The sequence below is a fragment of the Ursus arctos genome, unplaced genomic scaffold (assembly GCF_023065955.2).
Source record: "Ursus arctos isolate Adak ecotype North America unplaced genomic scaffold, UrsArc2.0 scaffold_25, whole genome shotgun sequence".
NCBI lineage: Eukaryota > Metazoa > Chordata > Mammalia > Carnivora > Ursidae > Ursus > Ursus arctos.
Window position 1 is genome coordinate 10,587,687 of NW_026622930.1, and position 25,706 is coordinate 10,613,392.

At 40.3% G+C, this 25,706-nt stretch overlaps 1 protein-coding gene across 1 annotated transcript in view; it reads right to left on the minus strand.

Moving 5' to 3' along the window:
- The window catches only part of UNC79 (unc-79 homolog, NALCN channel complex subunit), a 212,821-nt gene that overhangs the window by 111,710 nt on the left and 75,405 nt on the right, over nucleotides 1-25,706 (minus strand). Inside the window, exons 11-18 of the mRNA XM_044389950.3 lie at nucleotides 23,099-23,127; nucleotides 17,562-17,791; nucleotides 15,553-15,724; nucleotides 13,762-13,992; nucleotides 6,357-6,547; nucleotides 5,658-5,781; nucleotides 3,521-3,661; nucleotides 1,141-1,362 (exon numbers count right to left, since the gene is read on the minus strand). Coding sequence (XP_044245885.2) covers nucleotides 1,141-1,362; nucleotides 3,521-3,661; nucleotides 5,658-5,781; nucleotides 6,357-6,547; nucleotides 13,762-13,992; nucleotides 15,553-15,724; nucleotides 17,562-17,791; nucleotides 23,099-23,127 — 1,340 coding nt within the window. The remainder of the gene's footprint in view (nucleotides 1-1,140; nucleotides 1,363-3,520; nucleotides 3,662-5,657; nucleotides 5,782-6,356; nucleotides 6,548-13,761; nucleotides 13,993-15,552; nucleotides 15,725-17,561; nucleotides 17,792-23,098; nucleotides 23,128-25,706) is intronic.

Consider the following 25,706-nt stretch of genomic DNA (forward strand, 5'->3'; position numbering starts at 1 on the left):
GAGAAATCTGGTAGAAATCACCTCAACCAAGTAATCACCACCAGTAAGGCAACATTATCATGCCATGTGCCTCCTGATATGATGCACTGAAGAGGATATAACATCACATCAGTGGTGTTACTGCCAAAAAATGCTTAACCCAAATAGATTTATAACATCAGACAAACTCAAATTGAGGGACATTCTACAAAATAACTGGACTGCATTCTTCAAAAATATCAAGAACATGAGAGATGAACAAAGACTGAAGAACTGCTCTGGATTAAATAAGACTAATGAGACAGGACAAATATTTGCAATGAGTGATGCTGGATTGTGTCCTAGATCAAAAACATTTTTTCTTTTACTATAAAAATATAATTATTATGTCAGTTTAAAAATGATTAATTTTTGTGGGTCAGATAATAGATAATAGCATTAAAACAATATTAACTTCTTGATTTTGATTGATCCTGATTTTGTACTTGGTTATATAAGAGAATGTCCTTATTTTTCAGGAAATACATTCTGAAGTGTTTAAGGACAAAAGGGCATCATATTTGCAACTTAGCCTCAAATGTTTATTTTAAAAATTCTACAATTCATACATACATATACAGATTGAGAGACAGAAAGAAATATGATAAGTGTTACTATCTGGACAATCGAGGGGAGGAGTATTTGGGAATTCTTTGTACATTTCTCACAACTTTTCCACAAGTCTGAAATTATTTCAGAATAAAAAGTTGAGAAGAAATGTTCTCCTGATTAAAAACTTTTATATCTCCCTTCTGAAATTACCTTCAAAAATCAATTTATGGAATATATTTAAATCGGCCCATCACTTTAGAGCTATACCTTGCTCTTCCCAACAATAGCATTACTCAGTTAGTTCACCTAATTTGTTTAACAGAATCAATTCTAATGATGCTTTAGTGTTTCTAAAATTCACATCCATTCTCATATGTCAACATCATTGCAGATATTCACACAGTACTTTTCAGACTCTTTAAGGAATCCTGAAAGGCATTTGCAAAATGTCTTTAGTGATACTGCATCATTTCATAAGTATGAAGATGTCCAACACATAGCAAGAATCACTATACTATGCTTTCCCTTATTCTTCACCTCTGAACTAAAGGAAGCTCATGCTTCAGCTACCTGCTTCAGGAGAAGATCAAACATGAGGATGAAACAATTTAGATTCATTTCATCATCTTCACAATCAAAGTCAATAGTCCTTCCTCCTGGGTGCCCAAAATTCTTGAAAGGGCTACGAAATGGACTACGCATAGGACTCCGAAATGGACTCTGGAAAGGACTATGAAATGGACTCAGCATATTGTGCTGAACTCGCCGGCCAGGATCAGAGGCAACACTCACCTAGAAGAAAGAACATCAACACACATAAGTGAACTCACAGAAGCTAAAATGGCTAGATAAAATATCTGGGGTCTCACAGGAGGTATTTCCAGCTGTTGCATTGATTTCCTTCCTTAGTCAATAGTGTTAGTACTTCCAAATAGTATGGATCTTCTCAAAATATAAAAATAAGAAATAAAATCACTGACATTGGGACTCATGTCTAAAAAAAGGGGGGGAATAAAATCATCCAAACTTTGTGACTAATTGCCAGGTGAATGAAACATCAGCACACTGAAGAATGAAGGTAGCTGTCTTTGTCATTATATTGTTCATCCCATTCACATTGCCAATTAAACTAAATCGTCTGCATCTACTATAAAACCGTAACCTGAAAAGTGAGACCTTACAAAAATAAAATATTCCAAGATCAGTTTTAGAATCATAAGCACAACATCTCAGTTTAATGTGACTGGTTAAAGAAGAATGGCAACTGGCTATTATAATTATTAAACGACTGTGGGTAAACAGTATATGTCGAACCTGTTGTACTGGTTATTGTCCATTTGCCTAACCCAAGCCCCTCACTGCCCTTCTTTGCCCTGCTCTATGCCCAAGGATGCCAAGGACAGAGTCTCTCCTGGCTTTCTTGCTAGCTGGCTTCTAGTTCGGTGCAGTCAATGGAAGGAACCAGCAGAAGCCGGCAGCTGAAGGAGAGAGAGGTGGACATATATGTCCCACCCCGACTGCTTTGATACTACATCCTTGGCAGTCTCTCCATCACTCTTCCAGCCACCCCCCTTCCTTAAAATTTCAACTCTCAGTGCGCTCCAGGAACTCTTTCCCTTGTTCCTTCAGCTCTGGGGGTATAACGGTTTCCTACTGAGCTATTACTGGCATCAAGGTGCCTCACCACCAACCCTTACTGCTCCCTTAACCTTCCCCATAACTCTATAGGCAGAATCTCCATGAAGGTCTTTTCATTTGAACCATCTGGAACAAATTCTGTAGCAGGACACTGACTGATATGTCTGTTTGTATATCACTGTGAAATCATATTTTCTCTCTTAAAGATCTAACAACCAGCAAGTTCCTTGAACACCATATTAAAAAAAAAAAAAAAAAAAAAAGAATACCCCATCAAGAGCCAGAATACCTGGATGTTGACAGTGTTATCTATGGCAAATCACTTCAGCCCACTGAACCTCAGGTTAAGTATTTGTAAAATGAGCATAATGAGTTCTTCTCCAACTGCCTTACACAATTACGTGATACTGTTCATTGTGAATACATCGCACAGAAGGCACCAACTAAGTCACTAATATTAAAGGTTACACAAAAAAGAAACAAAATATAAATGTTGGCCAGCTGGTTCCTATGAGGCAGATGAGAAAAGAAGTAACGATTAAAATCAAAAGAGAGAACTGGGTGCGAACTATGACCCCATGATTTTGGCATATTTCCAAATCCCTAGATATCAAGTAGGAATGACAGTAGGAAAAATGGTATGGAGAGGCTGACAAGGGCAAGTTGAACATAGTCCTTGCCTACCATCACATGACAGCGAACCTGCCCAGAACCCCTCCTGGTCTGGGAATGTCAGCACATCAACAGAAGCTCTATCAGGTGCTTTGCAGAAAAATTATCAAATAGTCCCAATAGTTTTCCTACACTTGGGGCCAGATTATGTTGACTTTCTTATTCACAAATGTACAAAGGGGTCCAAAAAATGGGCTCAGTTGGTCCACAGTGACAGCATCACTCAGAGTCACCATCAAATGATCACATCTTCTCAAAACATGATAGAACAAAACATCTCAAATTCTCCTCCCCAAAGTGAAGCACTCATCTGCCAAATAGCTGGTAGAGAATTCTTATTCACCAGGAGACCAAAAAAAAAAAGGAATAATACCTCAAAGCTAACTCTTTTTGTTTTCATCAAGGGTGAAAGACGGCTAATAGGTATGTGAAAGAGAGAAACTCAATAATTTATTGACCACAGATTATATGAACCATATCTTAGAGCAATATTTTCTATGATTTAATGTGTTTAAAAGATGAACAGAGTGAGATGAGATGAAAGCATTTTCAGAGAAGTTTATTATGATGCTACTTTTGGAGCAGACAGAATTAACAAAACCTTAACATGTAAGACAAAAACAGTTGTGGCAATAATTACCCTTCGAGCTGCAAGGTTCCCTGCCAGTTCACTGACTCTTGATTTTCTTTGATTTGCCAGTTCTTTAACAGAATTAACTCCATCAGAAAACATACTTATCAATAGTTGAAGTGGAACCATGATGTCTAACTCCGATAAGACCTGGGGGAAAAAAGGCACATGCCCCCCCCAAAAAATACAAATTTTAAAACTCCAAAAAAAACCCCTGCATTTAACATTTTTTTCCCAAAGTGGACTATTGAACATAAGGATACTTAGCCTTACGTATATTCTATCAGCACAGCCACCCTCAATTTTTCATACTAAAAAATCAAAGTTAGTATTGAACCTTCCATCCTCCCCGCTCCCCACATCCCACAAATCGCCATGTTATTTCCACTAAAACTTCTAAGTATCTCTTGACACTGTCTCCTCCTTTCCGTAGAATAGTGCCTTAGTTCACCACCTTCCTTCTCGAGTAGTGTGACCTGCATGCAATCCCATCCCCACCTCTGATCTGACTGCCCCGTCTGATCTTGCTTTCCGATGCAGGCTCAGGTATCCTGCCAAAATCAAGTTACTCTCTATCTGTACTGAATTTTTAGAAATAGGTGCCTCCCTCCTTCAGACAGAATTAACCCATCCCTCTTCTCTGCTTCCTTAGTTTGAAATCTGCATATACACTAGAGCAATTGTCGCCTTTCGTTATATCCGACTGTTTGATACTATCTCTCTCTTGATACTATATCCGACTGTTTGATACTATCTCTCTCACTGTGAGCTCCCTGAAGAAAGGAAGTATGAAGAAAGGACCATTTCTTATCCCATTTTCATCTCAGTGCCAATTACAGTGCCTGGCACAGAGGACTCTATAAATGTTTCCACAGTTAATTATTAAATCAGTCAACTCCAATCACTATACTGTTCACACTGTTCCCCAAATGGTTACACCAGTGGTTTAAAACCTTCAGCTGCAGCACCCTGTCTTCAAACTGGCACTCTGGGAAAGCCCTGTCCGTAAAACACACAGGTGTAACTGCTCTCGCCATGGTGAGACCAGAGGCTGGTGGCCCTGTGTGCTCACCCCGACATAACTCAGTCTAAAGGGTGTGTAAGTGAGTGATGACACCTAGCCATCTATGGAAGGATTGGCTTTCCTAAAATGAGAAGTTATCTTACTGAGATCCACCTGGGTATGAAAAGTGTCCGAAAGGTGACTTTTAAAAAAAAAAAAAGGTCCCTTTACTCTTTGTCAGTTGTGAAAAATATGGTTCCTCAGTGTAGAACCCCAAAAGGCATCTTCACGACTCGAAAAGCTTTTGGTATCACCTCCCTCTGTGACTCAGCAATGTAATGGCACCCATGGCTAATCTAAACACGGACTCTGTCCTCCTGTTTTGAAACTGCCCAAACTTTTTGTCAAGCATTCAACTCAATTTAGTAAATGTTTAGGAACATCCACTAATGAGCCAGGTGCTGAGAGGCAAGGATGAAGGGAGGCATGAATTCAAACATGAAAAAGGCCTGCCTGGTGCCTGCCCTCCAGGCATTTGCAATCAGGACAAGAGACAAAAATGAACTAAATATTAGACAGAATAACATTGGCACAAAGAGCCTGTATGAACACTGGGGGTGAAGAAATAATGAATTCTGAAGGGAAAATGGGGGTGTGAAACAGCAGCAAACTTCATAGACGAGATAATTTTTGAGCTGCGCTTTAAGGATAAGCTGGATTACAAATGCAGACCAGAGAAAGGTATTCCAGGCTGAGGGAGCAGCAAGAGCTCTCCCTAAGTCAGTAGCTCTCAACCTTTCCAAGTAAAGGACCTATTTCATATGAAAAGATTTATCAGAATGCCCACAAGATAGCTATTATACTTTTAGAAACTATTGATGGAAAAATACATAAGGACCAAAGCAATTATGAATTCAGTAATAGTATTGTATAAATCTGTGTTTTATTAACCATAACTATAGCCACATATATTTGAAATATAGTTATTCATCTGTGCAGTGAGTTATTCGTCTATAGACAGTCCTCAGCAAACGTGCGAATTTATGGACTCTTTGCAGTAACTTCCTGCTCCTCTACCCAGGGATCTCAAGTTCGCTGGCTATGAACTATTGCCCCAAATGATTAAAAGTATCATTTACTTACATGAAGCCAAAGTAAAGCTTGTTCCTGCACAGAGGAAGGGTATCCTGTGAAGCGACAACTAATAAAGCCAAACATTTCTTCCAATGAAAAAGGTAGAGGACAGAGCTCAATGTCAAACATTTTGCTGTAAAGCAGAGCCAATAGAAGTAAATGACCAGTGGGCATGGATTAGGGTCTACTGTTGCATTTTTAACTATACCTTATTTGGGGGAGCCAAACACTTTTGATTGGTCGGTGTTCTGAACGTGATGATCATGTTTCATTTTACTATAATAGCTTATGTCATTAGAAAAGATATGAAGAGTTCATGCAGTTGTTAATAACATTAGTGTTTATACTCCCACAAAGTTCAACAGAAAGAATGCATTTTAAGGAATTAGAGCTGCTCCCCAGAATCTAAGAACATTTTCCCTTTGCACTTCCCCCACTTTATCCAAATCATAATTATGTTTGAAAATCAGCAAACAATATGGTGTCCTATTATTCCACAGAACAAAATCTTTTCTGAACAATTCCAAGTCGTCTCAGCACAATTTATAACAACTACTTCCTTTTGCACCTTCAGATTTCTCTATTGTGTTGTTAAAAAGTAAACAAGATTACATAAAATGCTTACCACAGTGCCTGGCACACATTACATGCTCAATAAATGTTAGACATCATGACAATTATGGTGACTTCATTAAACTACTTACCCACCTTAATACTTCCCTGAATTCTTTTAACTGATTATCTGGGACCTCTGTTCTGATGGCTTCCAGCCACTCCGGCATAATGCACTCCCACACAGACTGACTGATCACATTGTAGGGGATCAGGCAGAGGATTCGGTTCAGACCTTCCTTCAACTGAGTCACTGTGCTGCAGGATTTATCCCAGTATCCTCCAACCTGAAGACGTTGCCACAGCCACAGGGGAAAAGAGCAAAATGCGCCTGTTAAGATTATACTCTAAGGACTTCCTAAAGGAAATGGGTACAGAGAAAGACCACAATCCATTACATCTGAATCCTGGGCCAAGTAGCTTCACAGTGAGATTTGTAAGAATCTGTAAACCACCGGGATCCATTAGTTACAAAAAAAGGAAACCATAGTTATAAATAGGTCCAAATATCAATCAGAGACTGAATTTGAACTATTCTCCTGCAGCCTTTCCAGATCACACGTGAATTAAAATTCCCAAGATTTATTCCTAACAAGATGAGCATACTGTTGGAGCATTATTATTTCTAAAGCTTGACAAACCCATTACAAATATATGCAGTTACACCTGTGCTTCAAAGGAAGATAGATTTCTACTACTGTACACTTTGCATCGAATATTTTTTCATTATGGAAAATAAAGTGGCAGAGAGCACTATTTTTCCCTTTGCTGCATATTGTGCCATAGTTTTTTTTCCTAAAAATGCTCTAAGGCGGGCTGAACTCACAAACAAAAAAGACAACCTTTTTACTAATTAAGATAATATATTAATTTTCGCGTGCGGGGAAAAACATTTAAATTGCAAATTTGGGCTCTGTTTATAATTCCAATTTTAGATGAAGATCTTACATTCTTATCAAGCATATCAAAGTAACAAAGGCTTGACTGGTCCTGACTCTTCACCATGTAACACAAGTTTTGTGGGAAACCCTTTTATTTTAAATGAATCCAATTTTAAATGTTTCGTTATTAAACCTAGAATTCTAGGTTATTCAAAACAAATAAATCAGTTCCATTTAAACTCCAATATCTACTTGGTATCATATTGTCCAAAATCCTAGATGACTGACTCGATATTTTCAGGAAGTGACTACATTTCCAGGATTGCGCTGTTGTTGTTAGTTACATGGACTCAGGAGAAGTAACACCGATAATGCTGATGGGGTGGCGCGTATCCCTGCTGAGGTTACCTTGGCCGTGTAATTTATGGTTGAGCCACATCAAGGCCTACTGGTTTTGAGTCACATTTTAGCACAAGTATCTCTGTGCTGTTCCTAAACTGTCAACAGCCAGACAATGGATCCTTTGATTTGGAAAAGTTGTTATACTTAAAAGGATTTCTAGAGAGTTCTCACCCTGAACAAATGTCCTATTACCAATATGGGAGGATCAAATTGATAAGATACACACACACACACACACACACACACACACACAAAAGATCACAGCCAGCCCTAGAAGACTCCACTAGCAAAATTCTAGAACCGAAATTAGATTTAGAACAAAATTAAAATCTGCCCCCACCACGAACTCCCCTCCGCTTCCTCCTCTTGCGAATGACCCAGCTGGAGGCCCATATTCAGAGCCTATTATAAAGGCCTTCCCTCTGAAATTTAATTGGGCTAAAGCGGAATGATGTACTCAGAGGGAGGGAAGACATCTTAAAGCCTTTGCCAAACAATTTGTAAAAATATTGCAGAGGCGCACAGCTCCAAATCTACGCGCCTTAGAACATAGGAATCTTCTGTTTTCCCCGCTTAGCTGGAAATCTTCTCGCATTGATATAAAGAATTCAAATGAATGCAGTTGAGCAGGGAGGCCAACTCCTTAATTAATGCTATTACCAAGGCTGCCATCTCATTCTTTGAAGAATTAAAAATAACTGTCCTCGCCTTACTAACTGGATCTTTGTGAAAATATAATTGTGGTCCTAGAAGTATCCCAAAGCCCATCCGTGCTTCTTACCAATCCCAAAGCCTCCCCTATTCATCTCGAGATGCCTGCAGATACCATAAACAGTCAGGACATTGGAAAAGAGGCTTCCTGCACTGAAGAAACACTCCAGTAGTAACCCTCTCAGGCCTCGTGGCAGGCTCCACACTCAGCTGGGGGGAGGGGTGTTCTGCCTGGGGATTTTCTCCCTCTCCTTCTGTCCCTCCCCCACCATGCTCTCTGTCTCTCTCTAAGATGAAGAAATAAATCTTAAAAAAAAAAAAAAGTAGCTTCCAAAATCTTTCTGGCAGCTTGAATTTAAAGTTATACTAAATTATGTGAAATGATAGATATTCATCGAATATCTAGATCATTTCTAAATAAGACAAAACACTGAAACATTAATTATTCAATATAAGGTCATCTACTTTTGGATTCTTATTTTGACAGAGAGACGAAAGATACTTCGATCTGTTAATATGTTCTTTTTGCCACACTGAGAAATTATACTATGAAGCATATAGCTCTAGAAGTTACAAGGTAGTACATTCATAAAAGTTGCCAATATGCTACAAAATACTGGTAAGTGACTGGCAACTCTAACTCCTGTTTTTCTCTGAAAACTAGAGGCTACTAAGTGTTGAAGATTATAAGTGAAACTCTTAGCAATAATAAGAGTCAAGGAAAAAACTCTGTATGCAAAATATTCAAGGAACATTCGATGTGCTTTTGTTAAGGACAAAAAGAGTAATATCGTCCTAAAGTCATTTTTAGAGGTTGTGTGAGACCTCCCAGATTAAAAAAGAGGAAAGTGAAGGACAACAACCTGAATGGAAATAAAAAGTTGTAAAGGATGGTGTGGGTGTGGGGGGGGCTGGGGGGTGGGGGGGCGGAGGAGAGAGAGAATCTTACCTTATGTTGTCAAAATGGCTAAGATGGAATGGATTTATTATAAGGTTTTTTAAATGAGCTTTAGTATTAATAGTGTACCAGTACAAAACTCAAGTTTGGTTTTCTTTCTCTAAAAAGGACAAAGTTTCTTGGGTTATTGGTCGGTCTTAATAAGAAATTGCAAAAGGCTTTTCTTTACCTTTTCAGTAATGTGTCTAAGAAACAAAGATTCTGTGTCTTACCAGAATTTTCTGTGCTTTATGTTGTCTTTATCATGTCCTCAATTACTTAAGAGAACCAAGTCTTCTCAATAAAAAAAAAAAAAAAAAAAAAAAAAAAAAAAACGCTAAAAAAGCTAATTTTTTTTTTATAATCAGGTTACAACCTGTATTTACTTTTGAAATCTTTATTGTCATTTCGGTTAAACAGATAACTAAGTATTATTTCACAGTGACCCCATGATCCTGGTTAATCAAATGTTTAAACCTTTTAACATTTTTGACAACTTTTGATGTTTTCCCTTCCCAAAATCAAATCCTAAATAAAGTCTTGATCTCAAACTGACTTTGAGATTTCTGACAGGGCCTCTAGAAAAATGTCAAAGGATTTTTTTTTCTATTAAAAAAAATGTTAAACTAACCAGGCTTACTTGATACATTGAATTGCACGAAAAGCATCATCAAATACAAAGAGATGTTTAACCTTCCTTAGCTTATATTTGTATAGGTAAATGTTTTTAATACAAACACTTCAGGAGTTCTACGAAATTTCTAGAAATTTGTTCATGCCCTTCCTACTCATGACATATCCTCATGCTGCTTCGCCCGATAGCAGACAACAACAGTACAATGTGATCATAATTCCAGTTACTCTCATCAGATCTTTGATTACAGCCATTTTAAGTCTTTTATCATTTACGGATTGTTGCTGTTTTATTCGGATGCTTTCCTGAAAGCTCTTGCAATCAGCCACTAGACAGAATGCTTTGACTTCAGCAAAAAGGACTGTCTCCGAGACCCATGGAAAGGACTATGACAGGGAGTATGGGGTACAGGCTTCTGAGGGCATCATATGTCCCTGGCCTGAGAAAGGATTCCAGAACTCCGGTAGAGAATCTGATGGGTTCATACAACTGCTAACCCAAGATTAAGCAGAACGAAAATTAATTACATGGGGTTGAATGAACTGATGAAGAACCATTATCGTTTTAATGTTTTGTTTTGTTTTTAGTTTGGAGCATTGCTGGCTCTTTACTGTTCTATTTTCTGGATATAAGGTTTTTCTTAAGCTATCCATAATTCACAACAATTTAGTAGATTACATCTTTGTAAACAACAATGAAACACTTGCCTTTTTTTCTCCCCCCATCTGATCCCTCCAAGGTTCAGAAACGCTTAATGAGTATTCTTACTTTAATGCAGAAGTTCAAGAAGAATCTGTTCTCCTTGTCTTAGAACATAATTGGAAAAACTGGTTATGTCACCAAGGTTTTGACTGGAGTGTCATATTTTAGAAGTATGTGCATAGAATCAGATGTGACTAGACAGTTTCAAGGAACTACAGTTGACATGAAGGAGCCAATGCTTACAAAGCCCTGTTGGAAGAACCAGCCTGGTACCTGGCTTATGGGAATCCCAGCCAATAAGCAAATAAGAAATGTCACTTCCTGGACAGCCCAAGAAGCTTAGAATATTTTGGTGACCTCAAAAAGATAGAAATTTACCCAAATCCATAGGTACTGCAGATGAAGTATGATGACTAGTTACTGGCTTGGCGTCCTAGCCTCTAGAGGTTTATAAAAGCCCAATCTGAGATTCTCCATAAAAACTCCAGCAAAGCAAACATTAAAAAGGTTTATTTGGTCAACTACCATTCTCACTGCATTTACATAAATAATTAGGCCAAATTTAATGAGACTAGACTTACTTTGTGAAGAAGAGGAATCTTACTTTGATTATCTTTGATCAAAATGGGGGTGATTGGAGAGAGATTTTATGTTTCAATGGAAACATAACCCACCCTTGTGAGTTATCAGATTCTAGTCCTATTCTTTGTCTTTGAGCTATTTCTCGCCTCTTCATAAATGAATCCTGCTGTCTTGCACATTTTTTAAAATTTTTATTTAAATTCAATTTAATTAACAAATACTGTATTATTAGTTTCAGAGGCATAGAACACCCAGTGCTCATTGCATCCCGTGCCCTCCTTAATGCCCGTCACCCAGTTACCCCAGCTCTCGACCCCTCTCCCCTCCAGCATCCCTCAGTTTGTTTCCTATAGTCAAGAGTCTCCTATGGTTTGTCTCCCTCTCTGATTTCAACTTATTTTATTTTTCCCTCCCTTCCCCTATGATCCTCTGTTTTGTTTCTTAAACTCACATAGGAGTGAAATCATATGATATTTGTCCTGTACACTTTTTTAGTAACTAATGTTTCCAATTTTTCTCCCATCCTGCTGACTTGGTGTCGCTGAAAACTAAAACCTGACTGCCCAAATCCTTACTGAGACTCTGGGTTGTCTTGTCACAAAGCCCTGCAAGCTAGAGCAAGATGACTTGCTGAGAACTTCAAAGGCCTTACTGGGGCAACAGCCTCGGCCAGTCAGGAAGCTCACCAAACACCCACATCGGCCCTGCTCTGCTCCAGGGAATAACCACGACGGAGGCACTGATGTCCTCACTCCATCATCTAAAGACGCACTGAGCCCAACATCTACAAATCTTGACTGGCTTCCCTGTGGCCTCAAAAACTAGGTTTCTAGTCTACTATCCCCATTAACCTTAGTTTTGTCTGTCTATCTGTTTCCCTGTCCGAATCCATGCCCTCTTCCCTTTGCAGATCTCTCACCTGGAAGCACCTAACCCGAATCCAGAGCATCAACTGTGCTTCCTCTTTGTGTGAAACTTCTCCTGAAGTTTCAGATGGGAGAAATGAGGGGGAACCACTCAGACCCCCAGACTTGGTATAAAGATTATTTTAATGAAAACATTTAAGCTAAAGAAGATGCAGAGAGATACCTTACGCCAACTTCTGTTGTCTGACTTAAACAGAGCTTCCGGAAAATACCACTTCCCTTAGAGGGAGTTGTCTGTGAATTCAGCTCCTGTGGAGACAGACTGCCCAGTGCCACTCGCAACAAAAGGCCCGAGAGAACTTTCCATATCTTCCCATTCCAGCCCTAACTCCCCCATACACACCTTTTATCTCTGGCTACTGAGGGAGTAACCCATCCCCGAGTATCCAGTGATGGACTGAGTACTGAGCGCTATGTGTAAATACACTCTGTCTTTTCTCTCCTGACTAGGTCTGTTGCTGGTTAATATGCAGGCCCTCAGCCACTGACCCATGTTGGAAGGGGGAAAATTTTCCTCCCACTTCTTCTTATCTTCCAAAATCAGAGCAGACCAATCTTATACTTTTCCAAAGGAAACAACAGAAAACATACCAACAGCGTCAAAGAATGCCATGAAATAAGGAATTTCCAGCATGCAAAAATCCAATTTTATATGTGAATCAGTAGGTGGCAGCAAAGGAGAAAGAAGTGTATCTTGATAAACACACAGAACTGCTCTGCGTCCCAGAAATCTAATAAAAGCTACTCCTTTCGATGGTCTATGCTCTATTTTATCCTGAAATGTCTTATTCAGATTGAAAAATGCCTCAATATCTCATTGAAAGCAACCCAAAAAAATCACAAATACAATAAAATTCAGAAAATACCTTGAAAAAATTCATATATTCCTTCCAAAACCTGAATCTGGACATCCACCTTGCTAGGTTAGACACAAATTATATTGGATTAAAAAAATATGGGGTCTAAGCTGTAAATCTGGAGCCTATAATCCACTGAGGCAAAAGCAAAAGGATGAGCTCAGAGAAACTTCTCCTGTAAGCCAGAGGAAAACGAGCATTTGGGTACTTCCTAAGCTTTTTTTGGCATTCCAAATGCGAGGGCAGGGATTTCTACCATTCATCTCCAGAAATATATGTGAAATCGCTCCTAGTCAAATGTTAGCCTTTCCGCAGACAGTAGACCAGAAAAGGACTAGCTCTAGCAGTCTCAGAGAAAAAAAAATTTCTAGTACTTAATTTAAAAACATATTCAGGGGTGCCTGGGTGGCACAGCGGTTAAGAGTCTGCCTTCAGCTCAGGGCGTGATCCCGGCGTTATGGGATCGAGCCCCACATCAGGCTCCTCCGCTATGAGCCTGCTTCTTCCTCTCCCACTCCCCCTGCTTGTGTTCCCTCTCTCGCTGGCTGTCTCTATCTCTGTCGAATAAATAAATAAAATCTTTAAAAAAATAAAAAAATAAAAACATATTCAGCAATGTCAGGGAAGAATCCTCCCTTAAATTCTTAAAGATACTTCACACGTTCATCTTGCCATTCCTCCCCATCCCAAACCAACATCAAAGCAGCACACCACCTAAAATGTAGTGCATAACTAACCTCGTTCAGCTGTGTTAACTAAAATAAGGAGATACATTCCCTCTTCTACAGACACTGATAACACGCTAATGGTGGGGCAGAGCTTCTCCCAATGCCTCTCCAACAAGGTCCGAGCTGTGGGCCTCCACTTACCCTGGCGAACTCCATTGGTTTGGGAAGAAGGCACATGACCATGACATCAAAGCGCACATCACATACTGTCTTCAACCACTTGGTGACAAACTGAGGCTTCAGTTTTTCCACCAAACTCCCGACTTCATCATCCATCATATACGCTGTGGAGTGAAACCACTGAAACACCATGGCCACCAGCCTGGCCAAGCTTTCCGTAGGTGTGTTCTCACTGGGTGTGCAGAGGCTCACCTGCAAATGAGCAGATTAGACTCTGCTTCAGCCTCCATCCATCTCTACATAATTATTTCATATTCATTTAAAAGCAAAAAAAAAAATGTTCCCAATAATCCATTTGAAATAGGCACTTCTGGGGGCGCCTGGGTGGCACAGCGGTTAAGCGTCTGCCTTCGGCTCAGGGCGTGATCCCGGCGTTCTGGGATCGAGCCCCACATCAGGCTCCTCCGCTATGAGCCTGCTTCTTCCTCTCCCACTCCCCCTGCTTGTGTTCCCTCTCTCGCTGGCTGTCTCTGTCGAATAAATAAATAAGATCTTAAAAAAAAAAGAAAAGAAAGAAATAGGCACTTCTATAAATGATGGAGGATCGGTTAACTTAGAAACTGTTCCTCAAAGGAGAGATGGATTACAACAGTAATTTCCCTTGGAGACTGCACCTTTCAATAAGCCTCTTCCCTATTAGAAATCTATTTTGTAATCTATACCAGATAAATGCTTTTTAAAAAGTTAAGTCTGCAAAGTGAAATTTCATAAATATCTTCAGTGAAAAAATAACCTACATTTCCATTCCAAAAGTATCAGATTTAGCTAAGGATTTTCTATCAGTAATGATTCTGAAAGCTTAGCGCCCCCTAATTCACCACATTATAAATGGACTTTTAAAAACAGTTCATTATTTATTCATTATTCATTCTGTAATAATCTTTTATTCTCTATAGTAGGGGTCAGGAACGTACAAAATAAAGAAAATGCTAACCTTTGCCTTCAAAGAGTTCACGATAGCAATCATTATGTCATTATATAATAAGCTCTAGGAGCAAAACATGTGAAATTAACAATTAGATACCAATTTGGTAAGATAAAACAAAACATGACTTTCTCAGATAACCATGTAAAATCATAAAAGAGATGTATTTCTATGGAGACTTAATCTGTCTCCGATGGGCAGAAACAAAAGTCTGCTTCTCTACACGATTGGCAAGTTCAGCCTGCATGGAATTTGGGGCCAGAATGTTTCATCTTTACTGAATGAATGTTGCCAGTGAATCAGTCAAAAACAGTCAACTTCCTCATGTTAATATGGCTCTAATTTTTCTGGCTGTATGCAGACTTGCCGTAAATATGCAAAAAGTGCCACAGAGACTGAACTTTCAAGAAAAACGTCATGTATATAGGCAGGATGTGAATGATCTGCAAATTATACTGACTCCAAGAGTTCACAACATACCCTAGCAACTTTCCCATTCGTTTTCTGTCAAAGGTGCCTTTCAAACAGTCCAGGGTCTGGCCAGTAGGTTTCAACACCTGGCTGTTCTTTAGACTCAACTGGGGAGCTTTTTTAAAAGTTCCCAAGATTCTGGGATGGGATCTGGGCATTGCCATTCTTTAAAAGCCTTCCCAGGGAAACCTAGCGTGCAACCTAGGGTTGAGAGTCACTGTCCCAGAATATAGAGTCCCACTGCCAAGGTTAACTTTTCACTATTTACTATTTGCTTCTTTGAAAAGAACAGGAAATGTTCCTCATCGGTGCAATGTTGTCGTGAGAAATAAGAAAGCGGAGGATTATTTTCTTACTAAAAACCATATTCCGAATTGACTGAGTAGCCGCTGGTCGTGTTTATCATCGTCCTTGTTGTCAAAGTCAGTGTTATCCAGGGAATGGTGGGAAGAGGAAAGGCCCAGCTGCCGCCGGCGGTTCAGTTCATATTCTCGCTGCTCAGCATGGAACTCAGCTTCTTTCAACAAGCTGCCAAAGATAAGCAATGTCAAGTCAGACCACTGAAAAAACACATTCGAGGTGATGACCCACTCAGAGTAACTACTTCATGAGCTCTCACTCAAGCCTTCCCTATCGCTCTCCTTTCAGTTGGTATCCTTTCTTTCCTTGCACTCCATCCTCATTTCAAAAATGAACAAACTGAGGCACAAAAAGGTTGCTTCTCCAATCAATTAGGATCAAGCAAAACTGATGCAATCTGGCCTCTGGTTCACCAACCATCCCACTAGACGTCAACACTTCCCCTGTATCTAATCTGAGGTTATGTGGACATCAAATGCACGATACAAGGAGAGACTGAGGAATTTATACCCAAATGGAAAAATACTTAATATTCAGAGATCTGAAAATGAGCAACAAAGACTCCTTTTTCAATCTGCTAAACAAGTCATAATTTTTAAAAATAAAACCCAATGGAGGGACCCGGGTGGCTCAGCCGGTGAAGTATCTGACGTCTGCTTAGGTTATGATCTCAGAGGTCCTAGGATAGACCACTGTGTTGGGCTCCCCGCTGAGTGGGGAGTCTGCTTGCCCCTCTGCCCCTCCCCCTGCTTGTGTGCTCTCTTTCTCTCCCTCAAATAAATAAATAAAACCTTTAAAAAAATAAAAATTTAAAAAATTTAAAAATAAAACCCAATGTTGGCAAGGGCGTACCAAAAAACTAGCCATTTCATACAGTGCTGTTGGCATTATAAATTCATATACATACTCTGAAAATCAGTTTGGTGATGTATCAATAGCCATGAAAATATACCCTTTTGACCCAGCCAACCATATCTGTCATCTACCCTAAGAAAATAAAAAATACAAAAACAGCGCTATTCACAAAATTTTTTATCAGAGTAATTTATAATACTAAAGGATGGATGGAAGCAACCTAGAAATCTAAAGATGGAGGGAAATAATCTAGATGAAAATTATGTTTCCAGTAAAAATGGTAAACATGGAAACTATATAATGACATGCAAAAGAGCTCATGGTATAATGTTACATCAAAAGGAATTGCAGATACACTGTGATTACAGTCACATAAATAAGAAGTGCATTTGAGTCCAACCAGAAGAACGTGTGCAAAACTGATCATGATGACAGCAGTATGGGTGATTATTTTTTTCGATTTCCAAACTTTCTATAATGTTTCATTTGACAAACATTTATTGCATTTCTACACCTGTCAGCCATTGGAGTAAGAGACACAGAAGAGTCCCTATCCTTAAAACTACATTCTAATATTATTTCTTTAATTTTTAAAAATCTTGCCTCAATGAATATTGTACAAAAAGAGAACGAGTCTGGAAGTTATCGTTTCCAAATCTCCTTTTACTGTCATGCGATAGGACAGAAAGCCCGCAGCCTACAGGACTGGACCCCCTGGCTGACTGCTGAGCCTGCTGGTTTACCCCCGTACCGAATTACCTAGAGTTCTCCCGCACTTCACTGTGCGCAATCAGGCTAGGGCACCCCTCCTCCCAGTCCTCACTCTGATGGGCGCCTGCGCTTCGCTCCCCCGAGACTCTTGGCTCTGCGCTCCCACAGTGGATCGCAACTGCGTGCTTCTGTTGTTATAGTCCCTCCAGAGGTAACGAAGGCAGAGACTCCATTTTATTCTCTCCTGTCTCTCAAGTGCCTAACACAAGCCTGGCACATCGATAAAAAATATTGGGTGAATGAATGAATGAATGAATGAAAACATCGTTGCTGCATGGTGGACGGTGAGAGGCTAGAGGGGGCCCCTGAAGTTGAATTAACTTTACACATAAAGCCAAGGCGGTGTTTGGGGCGGGCGCCTAAGCAAGCTGCCCGTTACCTGATCACGGCCTCCACGGCGCAGACCAGCTCCTCGGCGCCACATTCCCGAGTGTTGATGGGCGGCGGGGAGGTCTGATAGAGGTGGGTCTCCGAGGCAGCCCCCACTTCATTGCTGTGATGATTCGAGTGGCATCTTTTGCAGTACCGAACAGGCCGGTTGCCGTGACGGCCGCAGCACCCCGCTGAAAAGCAGGTGACCACCGCTCTTCTGACGTGAGAACTGCAGTTCTAGAGGCAAAAAAAAAAAAAAACCAAAAAACAAAAAACCCAAACCAAAATCAACTAACGCTGATCAATGAGGTAAAGGTGGCTAAGAATTGGAACAAATGGAAAGCTAAGGGACCACCGGAAGTGGCCGCACATTTCTAAAGTTTCTACAAGACAGGTCGTTTCTAACCAGTTAGACCTCAGGCATAGTTAAAAATAAACTTAAGAAGTGGGTTCTACTAGTGTGAGTGGCAGAAACGTCCTAATGTGAGTGGAACCGTGATGGAAAGCCCTCTGTAAAGTTACCTCAGTCATGGGGTGGGGGTGGGGTGCTTTCTGGATTATTTCCAGTTGGTGTTTCAAGAGTTTTCAGCAGAAATATGGAGAAAAAAACCCTGAAACTGTGGCCCAGAGAGAGAGCATCATAGCACATCAGAACAAGAAAGGAATAGTTTTAACCCTCAGATTAAACTTTCAAAATTATTTTATCCACCCCTGAATGAGCAGATTTCCACTACAGGTCCTCTGTCCTTGCTGTGTGACAGGTAGGGGGGCGTGCTGCACTGAGCTGATGGCCCCAAGCAGGCCGCCCACTCCCACCAGCACTCTTTTCCTCAAGACCTAAAGAATACGTCAAACATGTCGACTGACACCACAGGAACATAGCAAAACACAGCAAGAACCATTCATAGAATCAGCCGCTGACATCAACTACAGGCAAGGAATCCACAGAGGAAGGGATGCCAATGAGAAAAGTAGGGATACAAAGAGAATCTGGAGTCCAGGGGGCTACTCAGAGCTGCCCTGACAAGAGGCAGAGGAGAGAGGCATCCTCCACATGAAGCCATCTGAGGAGCTGTCAGGAAACATTCCTGACCTCCACAAAAATATGTGTCCTGAGCTGGTCAGAGACGCCACACCACATACTCAATGTCTTGTGTCCTGTGAGCTTTTCAGTCTTTCAATAGAGCTTATAAAGATGTGACCACCTCTAGGGCATACCATTATGAACGCAGAGCTCGGTGAAGATTTGAACCCCACCCCACCCCCACCAATGACAGATCTTTTGAGGAGACAGAAGAAGGGAGGAAGCAAGCACAAAACCTACATCGAACCACTGACAACATATTGAACTGGCTGTCAGAATGACCATTTCAAAGGAAGGTTTCTTCCACGTTGATTTTAGCACAGGGCTCTGGGTTCTAGTGCTTAGAAATCTCATCTTCTGAACAGGACGCAGGCGAATGAATCATAAAAGCAAGTTTAAAATTTCTGTAATATTTTTTTCTCTTTATTAATAAGGGTTTTTTTTTTTTTAATTATTTGTTAAAATACAGTGTGCTTCTTCTGCAACTGAGGCCCAAGTCTTGTGAGCATCCAGGTCACTCCTGACTTCACCAAGTGGTGTATTTTCCCTGCTGTGTCCTTTCTGTCTTTCTCATACACTAACTTTTATTCTGGAAGCACATGAATCCTTATTGGTTTGGCACTTCTGCTCCCCACCAAACCAACAGCACACCACTAGCAGTGTGGTATATATCAGAGTATATTCTTAGTGTTTAATTTCTTCCTCTTGGTTATACTTAGTCTTTGTTCCTCTGGGATTCCCACTATTCTATAAACAATAGGATGAGGATATGGGTTTAGTGGGTAGTTATTCACTATAATAAAGTCTCAAAGTTTAAGGCCTACAATTTACCATCTTATTTTCTGGTCACAAATTATTTACATTCTTCCCACATGCAAATTCTTGGCTGGAGGTTCAAGGTCTTGTCATCTAAACCAAGTCAAGCTGTGGATGAGGCTCTTTGGGTTGGCTTCCTCAGGTACGTATCCATTTGCCTTGAATCTAGATGGGCTGCTTCAACCAATAAAGTATGGCAGAAGTGATACCTATCTGACTCCTGAGGGCAGATTTCCAAAGACATGCAACTTTCACTGGCCATCTTGAAATGCTCTCTCCTCAAACAGTTCTCATTGGGATGCTCAGCATTCTGTCATGGCCAAGCCATGTGGAGAGGCAATGTGCATGTAAGTCTCTTGTCAACAGTGCTAGCTAAGGCCAGCATTCACGTCACCCCATCCCAGAGCCCAAACATATGATCTGGAAGCCTCTAGATAAGTCCAGTGCCCAGTTCTTCAAGTCTTCCCAGATGAGGCCTCAAACATCATCAAGCAGAGGCAGGCTATGGACTGTGCCCTGTCCAAATCCCTGACCAACAGAATCTATGAGCATCGGGGCGCCTGGGTGGCAAAGTGGTTAAGCGTCTGCCTTCGGCTCAGGGCGTGATCCCGGCGTTATGGGATCGAGCCCCACATCAGGCTCCTCCGCTATGAGCCTGCTTCTTCCTCTCCCACTCCCCCTGCTTGTGTTCCCTCTCTCGCTGGCTGTCTCTATCTCTGTCAAATAAATAAATAAAATCTTTAAAAAAAAAAAAAAAGAATCTATGAGCATCATTAAATGGTTGTTGTTTAATGCTGCCACATTTTGAGTGATTTCTTATGCAGTTATCTGGATATACTGCTTATCCTGGCATCTGGAACGCCAACTAAGAGCCAACCTGCTTTAACACCATGTGCCATCAATTCTAACAACAAAATACTTTGCCCCAAAATAACCTTTGGTTGATTCAAGTTCTAAACAATTATTGTGGCTCCCACTAAGTTTTAATAATGTATTTCCAAGCCAGAATCATTCCTCAACCCATGTGGACTCAGCTATATGCATTCCTTTCAAAAGCAAACTAGAGAGATCTCCCTTAGATTCAGATTCCGCTGAACATGGTTTTCCCCAGCCACTCTGTTTCACTGCTTTGAATTTTAAACATAAAAAAATAACTCCAGCCTGGCTCATAGAATGATAGAAGTGAAATAAATCAAAGTCTGTCTCTTTACCTTTACAATCTTGATGCTTATTTTAAACCTACTGTTCAAATGTAGGAATATGTCCTCCAAAAGAGGTAGACACAACTGTGTCCAAAGCAAGTTCAAACAATTCTGAACAATTATGAACTTAAGGAGTGTTCTCCAAATACAAAATATAACACTTATTAAAGGATAATAAAAATATGCTAATTTGAAGCTTATTGCTAAAAATAATTTTGCCGTAAAAAGGAAGGCAGTGTTAAAAAAAAAAAAAGATCCACTCTGGAATCAAGTATATTAGGTATAACACCAGAGCCAGGACATGCTCATTTAGAATATAAAACTGTTTCTCATCCTTGTCTCTCTGGCTTATAAAAGATTCTCAAAGTAGGAAATAGCCTCAGGATAAAAATCAAATCAAACGTATGCTGACTGGCTGCACGATCCTTTGTTAAAACTTCAGAAGGATGGAAGGTGATGCCTAGTTGAGCCTTTCAGCTAGAACAGGGCTTCTAATAATTTTAAGGGCAGACCAAAATGCCCAAAGTATAGAAAGGACTGTCCCCAAAAGAATTATAGATGTGGCTTTGGGGGCACTGAACTCCAATGAGATTTACTGAAAACCCAGAGTTTTACAGTAAGTCTTCACTAGCAAAAGTGCCACCAACATAGACTAAAGGAGACAGACACGGTTCAACATGAAAGGAAGTCTATGGGACTACGTTCAGGGGACAAGCCAAGAGAGTCCCACAGCTACAACATGTACCATTTCTTCTTGGAAAAGAAAGATGTCTCAGAGAGTAGAGGAAAGAATTCAGGAGAACAACAATGGATTAAGGAACTACTCCCAGGAAGTAGAACCAGATCCTAGTCAAGTTACATTCGCCATCTCTGGAGACATTAGAACCATTGACATGTTTGTGGCTGGAACTGCTATCATCCATTGACAGCAATGTGCCTCCCCTTCTTCTTCTGAACCGGAGGTCCACAGCTATTATCCTGTCCCTAACTCACCATTGTTGGGGGGGGGGCAGATAACTTGCCTTTTTAGTTCACAGGTCTCTGGATCAAGAGAATTTGCACCCAAGGAGTTTCATCAGGGACCAGACCAAATGCAGATCATAGGACAATGAACTGAAGCTGTAAATGGATTTAAGACTTTAGGAGGTCTTGTCAGGTGGTGGAAGTATTTTACATGTGGAAGAAATGTTAGTAATTATGGCCAGAGAGGGTAGATTGTGGTAGATCAAATGTGACCACGGAATTCTTGTCACCCCTTCTATAAAGTGGAGAAATCTATTTCCCCTGTCCTTGAATCTGGGCTGGCCCGGGGACTTGCTTTGACGGGTGGAATGCAGCAGAAGCCATGTGACTTAACATCAGTCACAAAAGGCCTTGCAATTCGGCAAATCTCCTTCACTCAGAACACTGCTGCCTTGTGAACAGACCCAGCCTCGCCCCCTAGACGATGAGACACCTAATGGCAAGAGGGAAAGCCAGACACCCTGTCATCCCCACCACTCCGGCTGTCCCAGCTGTGGCCCCAGACATGGGAATGAAGTCCTCTGGGACCAGCCAATCCCTAGACTACCCACCAGTTGACTGCAGGCACATGAGTGAGCCTAGAGGAGTTTATCAAAAGCACTGCCTAGTTGAGCACAGGCCAAATTGTCAATCCACAGAATTGTGAACTAATGAGTACCTGTTGTTACTAAGCCATGCCTAAATTTTAGGATTACTACGTGACGACAGTTAACTGAAATAGTCCTCTGAAGGTACCCACTCATGACCAAGTCCTAAAACGTTTAAATGACTTGTACATGGGCTCATAGGTAGGTGGGGACAGAGCTGTCCAGAAACCAAGTGTTTCAACCAACCAATCCAAAGTTCTTTGTATGACACCACACTACCTTGTCTAGTACTTTTCAACAGCTAGAACAAGAAAAGAGGATGGAAATGGCTGAGGGAAATGGTCATGAAAAGTGGCTAAAGGAAATTTGAAAGTGGCATCTTCAACTAGAGATACCATTCGGCTTACATATAAATGAATATTTTCCATACATAGTCCGTCTGGGTATGTTTGACACACGTTTCGGACTATTTGCACTCCACTTCAAAACAAGAAAGATTTTGAGCATACAAGATACATCCCTTACCAAAGTTATGTTGCATGGTCTGCGTGGTCACTCAAAGCTTTTTGTCATTAGAGTTACACATAGGCTTTTATTTCAGATTACTTATCAAAGATACTATGCATAAGATGGGTGAGCAAAAGCAGAAATGAAAACAGAGACCATTCGGACATAGCAATCTTGCATGCTAAATTATTTCTTTTCCCCCTTCACGAATACAATGACATGTACATACTGGGAAACCAAGGGGCAGAAATGAGGCAGATGTCAATGAATGGCTTTACATACACACAGCAAATCATGCCCCACGACACAGATGGTTTGCTCTTACCTTCTTCTGACATATAGCAGATATTTCAGCTGTAAGGGGAAGGTACACAACATATCAACAAAGCAAGACAGCCCATTTTAAATAAGGGCAGCCACAAAGAGGGGTAAACACAAGCTTAGTAATACAACCTCTAGACTTCGCCCAAACAGCTTCTCTCTTGCCTTATTAATGGTCATCTACCTGTGTGTGATGAGGTCAGGAACACCTGCATGCTACAAATACCTCACCTATTCTTACAAGTCATTCAACCTCCTGAGACATGTCTTAGAATTCAGATCATGTCAAAACCAAAGCAAAATAACATTAATCTCATCTCTTCATTTGACAGAACAAAACTGAGATTTGCATGACTTCTTCAGCCTCACACAGGCTATCAATGATAAAGGCAGATTCCAAGATAGTGCCTCTGGGTTCCCTGCTTATTGCTCTTCCATTACACCATGACACCGAGTTGATGTGATATATTTAGAGCTTCACCATGGAGATGATTTGCTATTTCAAAACTGTAGAAAAAACTTACTAACTTGGATTACTCAGACTTGAACTATTGATTTATATCAGTCCTTAGCTAGTGTAAAATCAGCTGCATGCTCATTTCAGAGAAAGCAATTTTCAAACCCACGGATTGGCCAGCTGGAGTAAGGCTGTCAAACTATGGTCTACTTCAGGACTGACCTTAAAAAATGGATACAAACTCTTTTTAGTGGGCATACCAAGTATTTACATGAAAACTGATGCTTGAGAGCACTTGAAAATAATTTTTTTTAAAGATTTTATTTATTTATTTGACAGAGAGAGAGGGAGGAAACAAGTGAGCACAAGCAGGGGAAGTGGCAGAGGGAGAGTGAGAAGCACGCTCCCCGCTGAGCAGGGAGCCCGATGCGGGGCTTGATCCCAGGACCCTGAGATCATGACCTGAACCGAAGGCAGATGCTTAACCGCTGAGCCACCCAGGTGCCCCTGAAAATAATTTTTCCAAGAATATGTTAACATTCCCCCTGAAATAGTAGTTCAAAAAATGAACTAACACATTACTTACAGTATAGTCTACATTACAATTTATTAAAAAGATCAAAGGTAAATGTCTCCCAAACTGTCTGGAAATTATGAATTAGTGGATGCCAAATCAAAGAAATTTATAACTCGATTTTTAAAACTGGTTTTGTATAATTAATGATGATTCAACAGTTTGATATCTTAGAGTTTGTGTTAACCTGAGGTTAGTGTCACATCTCTAGATAAATAATTAAAAGTCAGTCTTCTTCCAGAGATGAATATCGTCTTGAGAAGGTGACCAGAATTCAGCAACATATCTGATATTTTAAAATGTAGCTTAGAACCTGACTAAACTACATTTTATGGGCTTCACCTCAGAACACTGGAAGTTCATTAACAGGGTAGCCTAATTTAAGGGGGAAGAATTTACCTTTACCCATATAAACCCAGATTTTTTTTACAGATATTCTTATGAAATTTTTCAGAATGTCTCTTTGAAGGATCTAGAGACTGACATTACTGATCCATTTTATGGATGAAAAGCATTCACTAAACTAATTTATTTCTTAAGGTTGAGATGACCTAATATTAAAAGTTAGACCACAGGGAGGGCCTGGGTGGCTCAGTTGGTTAAGCGTCTGCCTTCAGCTCAGGTCATGATCTCGGGGTCCTGGGATCCAGCCCCAAGTCATCGGGCTCCCTGCTCAGTGGGGAGTCTGCTTCTCCCTCTCCCTCGGCCCCTACCCTCACCTCGTGCTCTCTCTCTCTCTCAAATAAATAAACAAAATCTTTTTTAAAAATCTTAGGACTACAAAGAAATAGTGTAATTATCATCAAGAAAATGGCCTTATATTTTTTTTAATGTTCACAGAATTTAGTTAACATAAGGTTTTTGCATTTCTTTTTAAATATGGCCTTTTATAGAAAGTCTTTTATTATCTACCTCTGAAGTCATATATCAGGTTCCTCCTATGTGCCTGATCTGTGTGCAGTATGTCCCCAACTTTTCTCACCTTTCATCTTTCCTCTGCTTTCCTGAATACTTCCCCTGGTCACTTCAGCCTCCAATTAAGCAGCTGGAATACCTGCTTCCAGATGTGTAAAGGAATGCTCTGTCTGGGACCTGCCAACTTATCAGACATAGCTTTCCGAACTCAAACAAACTACAAGCATCACACCATCCCATCTTTTCACTGAGATGAGTCCCATAAACTTTATCCCCATTTTACTGGGGAGACTGAGTCTCCAAGCAATTAAATGATCTTCCCTAAAAAGGCAGAGTTATTAATAGTGGTAGGAGAAAGACCTATTAGTCAGTGTTCTTTCCACTCATGTTCCCAATTCTCTTTCAGACCTGGCACAGCAAACACCATTGGCAATGCCTGTTATGTATACAGAAAATCTCTTAAGACATAATTCAGCAAGGCTTCCATCATACGGAATCCTAATTCTAACATCTACTCTTAGTTTTGATTGAGATGCTCCCTCTTCCTTCCAAATGTGTGGGTATAAGCAAGACACTGATATAATGCTTCATATCAATGACTATTCATAGAATATAAGACTTTGATTACTGTCTTTGTAAAATAATACAGTACAAAAGGAGACAAAC